General features: G+C 49.2%; 1 protein-coding gene across 1 annotated transcript in view; it reads right to left on the bottom strand.

Moving 5' to 3' along the window:
• Positions 1-2,948: 2,948 nt before the first annotated feature.
• SCUBE2 (signal peptide, CUB domain and EGF like domain containing 2) overlaps positions 2,949-5,015 on the bottom strand; it is an 84,558-nt gene continuing 82,491 nt past the window's right edge. Inside the window, exons 22-23 of the mRNA XM_030885821.2 lie at positions 4,215-4,294; positions 2,949-3,254 (exon numbers count right to left, since the gene is read on the bottom strand). Of these exons, the coding sequence (XP_030741681.1) occupies positions 3,102-3,254; positions 4,215-4,294 (233 nt within the window). The 3' untranslated portion in view covers positions 2,949-3,101. The remainder of the gene's footprint in view (positions 3,255-4,214; positions 4,295-5,015) is intronic.

Below are 5,015 nucleotides of genomic sequence, written 5' to 3'. Positions count from 1 at the left end.
CGTGCTCACAGCTTGTCGTTTTGAGTGGGCTCCTCGGGGACTGCTACACGAAGCAACTAGAACAGCCCCAAGACAGCACACTTGCTGGCCAGCTGTGCTGGCTGTCACTGGGAGCTCAGCTAGACCTGGGACCGGCGGACCTCACTCACTCCTCCTCCACATGACCTCTCAAGCGGCTATGATTTCCTGATGGCCTGGTGACCGAATTCTAAGGCTGAGAGTCCCACGAGAGGGGTAGGAGAAGCAGCCAGTGTCTGCAGAACTGAGCCTGGGAACTGGCACAGTGGCACTTCTGCTGAGTGATATTGGTCAAGCAGCCACAGGGCCCAGACCCCTGGGGAGGAGACAGACCCACGGAACGTGTAAAGGGAGTCATGGGCATGTGTAAAACTGCCTCATGCCCCAAGCCTGCTCCAGTCTTCTCCACCTGCCAGTTGCTTGAAGTTTTCTTTTCTCTTGTCTTCCCTTCATCCCTTGGCATCCCGCCCTCTTAACAAGGGCCGGCGACTCTCCAGGGCATGCCCAGGCTCCTCTTCTGCGCTCCTCTCCACTACCTCTCGCACCCCATCAAGACCCTCCTCTCCCACCTGGAAGACTGCTTGGTGGGTTGCAATCGCCTGTTATTGTTCGGTGTCCATGTCAGCTTCCTAAAATCCATTCTCCGCACAGTAGCTAGAACCATCTTTTAAAACCCCGACTCCGTGCATCCATTCCTCTGCTGACATCCCTCCAAAGGCTTTGGCGCAGACTTAGACTGGAACCGGACGCCCTCCTGCTGAATGACAAAGCCCAAAGGGGGTCTAGTTCCCCAGCCTCAGAGTGTCGCAGTCACCTCTCAGTAAGACTGTGGGACACCCACATGCTTGTTTCTGCCCGCCAGCCTTTTCACTCGGTTGACCTCTCTCCGGAATGTTATTCTCCCTGGCTTTCCCAAGGCGGATTCCTTCTGGTCATTTAGTTCCCAGTGTAAATGCCATTTCCTCAGGTCTCCCACCATCCCTGAACTAAAGAGGACTTGCAGCCCTGCTACACGAACCCGTCTTCATTTCCATCGTGGCACTGCCCCACTGACGGACACGTGTCATGTTTGTTTTACCGTCAATCCCTCCCTTTTAAGTGCAAACTCCATGAGGGTAGAGACCTTGCTTGCCTTGTCTGTGGAGGACCCTGGAGGCCTAGAGCAGTCCCTGGCACAGAATGATGCTTGAGAAATAGTTACGGATTTAGAAGGGAACAACACTGGCCCCAGCCAGCCAGCTCTTTCAGCAGGACCCTGGCAGCCTCCGGAGGGTGGCTGGCAAGTATAGAAAGAAGCTTTAGGAAAGGTCTTGGAGGCTCGTGCTGGTACAGGGCACAGAGCTCTGTGCCAGGGCCTGCTCCTGGAGGATGCTTCCAAGGCCTCCTTCCAACTCCCAGGGCTTTTTCCTTCCTAGTTGTCTTGCGAAGTTAGCCATACAGCATCTCAGGCACGTAGCACACACAGGTACTAAAGTGCTTGGACCCAGGCTCCACCCGTCTACCCTCCACATCATTCAGGTCACTAACTCAGGTTAGGTTTCCTCTGAATGTGCATCTTATGGTCAGGCTCAGAAATACAGGCCAGTCCCCAGATAACAAATTCCAAGGGCTTGTTTAAGGATTTAAAACAAAAAACAAGGATCTGGAGAGAAATTTGCAAATGGGCATTATAGGACTTTACCCAAATAAAGAAAAGTTTTATTAGGGCTTTTAAGAAGTCAATATAACAAGTTAAAATGGAAAACCCCACTGAGGTGAAGCATGAGTTCAAAATTAACTCCGTTTTCTTTAAAATATTTGTCAAGCTATTTTTAGTACTTTGGTGTAGACGACTGTGTACAGAATTGTTTGTTACTGAAAAGACCAGGCATTGTGGCTCCAGTCACAAGGAATATGAAAGTTTGTTTTATAGGATACTTTTCTATTCACTGTGATGATTGGTTTTTGCCTTTGGATTCTTTTTTGTTGTATTATTTAACTTTTACCTGTGGGCTTAAAAACTCTCTAAGCTCAGTGATATTGAAAACTCATGTTCCAGTGAGAGGAGATGACAGAGGCCCAGCCTGCCAGCAGAGTGAGTTGACTCGGTGGCACTGAGCAGCCTGGCCCTTGGAGCCCCATCAAAGGGACAAGGCCACCCTAGGGGCGCTGCTCAGTTCCTAAGCACAGAGCCGGTCTCTGGCCTTGGAGGGTGGGGAGGGAGGTAACCATGACGGGCTGGGAAGCGTGGGCAGCACTGAGTCAGCACTAAGCCAGCACAGTGTCCTCTCATGGCGGTGGCTGAGCATCTGAAAGGCCAGCCGACAGTGGAGACACTGGACATGGGCTGCAGGCACCTGACTCGGAAGCCTATAATAGGTCTACATCGTGATGTCTGCAGGAGGGCTGTGCTTCTCTCGCTCTGTTCTAACACACTCTTCTTTATGGATAAGCAGTGGACTGCTAACCATATGGTCAGCAGTTCAAAACCACCAGCTGCTCTGCCAGAGAGAGACGAGGCTGTCTGTGACCACAGAGACTCTCAGAAACGCTACGTGTGGTCGCTGTGCGTTGGAAATAACTTGGAGGCAGTGGGGTTGGGTTTGGCTTAAGCCCTGGGATCAGACAGGCTGGAGGAAGAGCGTTCTTTTGGGTCTCAGGGGTGGGTTCACCCTCCCTCCTTTCCTGGCTAGAGGGGCTCTGAGGGGAAGCCGGGCTGGAGAAAGCAGAAGTTCAGACAAGGCAGCCCCTTCTGGGGCCTCCTTCCCACCCCAATCCCCTGAGGAGCGAGAACCGTGAAGGACCTCGAGGTGAGTCTCAGCTGAGCTGCCTCTAGGCCAGCTCAGTCTGTCCTTGCTGGGTCCCTGGGGTCTGCCCACTGCAATGAGAAGCAGGCGAATCTCAAAGCCACTTTCTGTCCATATCCACAAACCTGGGAGAGAAAGCCCAACTTCTATTTACCAAAATAGCTGTATTATCTATAAAAATGGAACTCTACTGAGTCACCGATACTGGAGGCAGTGCGATCCAGCAGTGTGCTGGCTGCAGAGGCAGAGGGCCCACAAGCTCACGGGGGACGCTGTACCCCATGGCACGTGGCAGAGTCACTTGTAAGGCCTCAGAAACCTGGACACTTTGGAACGCAGCAGTCGGATGAAAGACCTCGGAAACATCTCGCGGGACTCCTGCGCTGTGTACTTGAAGTAGTTCTGGGGGTGGGCCAGGACATCAAACAGCGCCTTGATCAGTTTCTTATCCTAGAAAGAACAGAAGTGTTGTTACGGGGCCAAAATAGGTAAACAAGTTGACATTTTGCCCACGAAACTAAAATGGTCTCATGTTAGGCAGTAGGTTGACGATCCAAAATCAGAGCTTCAAGCCAGCTCCTTCCCCAGAATAAAAATCTATACTTTAACAAAGGGATCACCTGGGGAGCCTGTTAAAATGTGGGTTCTGGTTCAGTATCTCTGAGGTGGGAAAGCAAATTCTCAGCAGGGGCTCAAAGAGGAATGAACTGGTTTAAAGCTCTGGCTAAAAAAACACTCCATGAAAATTGTGCTCCCTGATTTTTATCTTCTTTCCAGATTTCCATTTCCCCCTAATTATCTGCAGTAAGTATGTATTACTTTTATAAAGGGAAATTTCATATATGCTGTGTTCTTTTTCTCAACCAGAGCTTTAACTTTAGGGTTTTTGAGGTATCTATAGGGTGAGTGATAGAGTACAGTCACCCTTGGGTGTGCAGAGGGTTACTTGCTTGACAGCCAACTGAACGGTTGGTGGTTCAAGCCCACCCAGAGTCACTTGGAAGAAAGACCTGGGATATTCTTCCGAAAGATTGAAGTTTACTGTGCAACACCTGAGTCAGAATTGTCTTGTCAACAGCAACTGGAATTTGTTTTGTTTTAGTGGCAGTGCAAATGTTTATTGCTAATTACCTTGTATTTGTGCTTGGAGGATTAAGATCCTCGGTTATTTGAACTTAATATAGGAAGACTATTTGCCTTTGTCTTGTTTTTATAAGCAATCTTTTTCCTGACAAATTTCCAAATTAAACAACAAAACCCCACTTCATTTGACAACCCTTAGGACAAGCACCGGGCTTTGTTTTGTTGTGTTTTTTAAACTAAGTCTGGTGACAGTATAAAAGTGACCCAGTCACAGGCAGGAGTGCTGGGGGAGGTCAGATCCCTGCTGGGTGTCTTAGGAGCTCTGACCTTAAGTATCTCCTGGTGATTCTCAGAAGCATAGAGCCTGCCGTCTCGAACAATGTCTTCAATGAGTTCCTGGTAGTCCTCTGTTGGAATACAAGCGAGCTCATTTTGCAATTGCATGGCTTGGTTATTTCCAAACTCACTTTTCCCTTCATTGTGGATAAGGTTCTAAGCAATGCCCCTTCCGGAGCAGCTTATCAAAACAATTGCCACTCTGATTATGAGAGCCATCCAATGAGAGTTCCCACCGGCCCCCTCACGGCTACATGTCCTCACCTGCCAACATCCGCTCCTCCTTCCTTCTACTGGCCTGGAAAACCATTAACACCAGCCGGCTTCACACGCCCAGCCAAGAGAAGCGATTCCAGGATTCACATTAGTGGTGAGGAAATTCGATGTTTGACCAGTATGGGCCGAGAATGATGTCATACATATCGAAATAGCCCTTGGCAGAAAAAAGGTCCCCCACCTCTGCCTTAGATGAACCCTCGGTATCTCCAAGCAAGGCTAATCCTCCCTTTGCTCACCAGAACCACTGTCTGTTGCCAAATCCAGGGCAATATTACAGTAATTCTTTTTCTTTCCCACATGGTACAATTTCCTCTCTCCTGTTCTTTCCCATCAGCATGCAAACATGCTGTTATCTGTCTGCTCTTAGAAAAATCCCTCTTGCCCCAACAGACTGGACTGGAAAACACTCCTAAAGGCCAACGATCCTTGAACTAACTACAAGCTTTTCTTTCTTGTTGTGTTTTAATTTGTTCTTTGTCAGTGGTTTGTTGTTGTTGCTGTTTTGTTGTACAT

This window comes from Echinops telfairi, unplaced genomic scaffold (genome assembly GCF_000313985.2).
Source record: "Echinops telfairi isolate 266 unplaced genomic scaffold, ASM31398v2 ScPeMD7_60;HRSCAF=208, whole genome shotgun sequence".
Taxonomy (NCBI): domain Eukaryota; kingdom Metazoa; phylum Chordata; class Mammalia; order Afrosoricida; family Tenrecidae; genus Echinops; species Echinops telfairi.
This window is presented reverse-complemented; position numbering and strand designations above follow the sequence as displayed.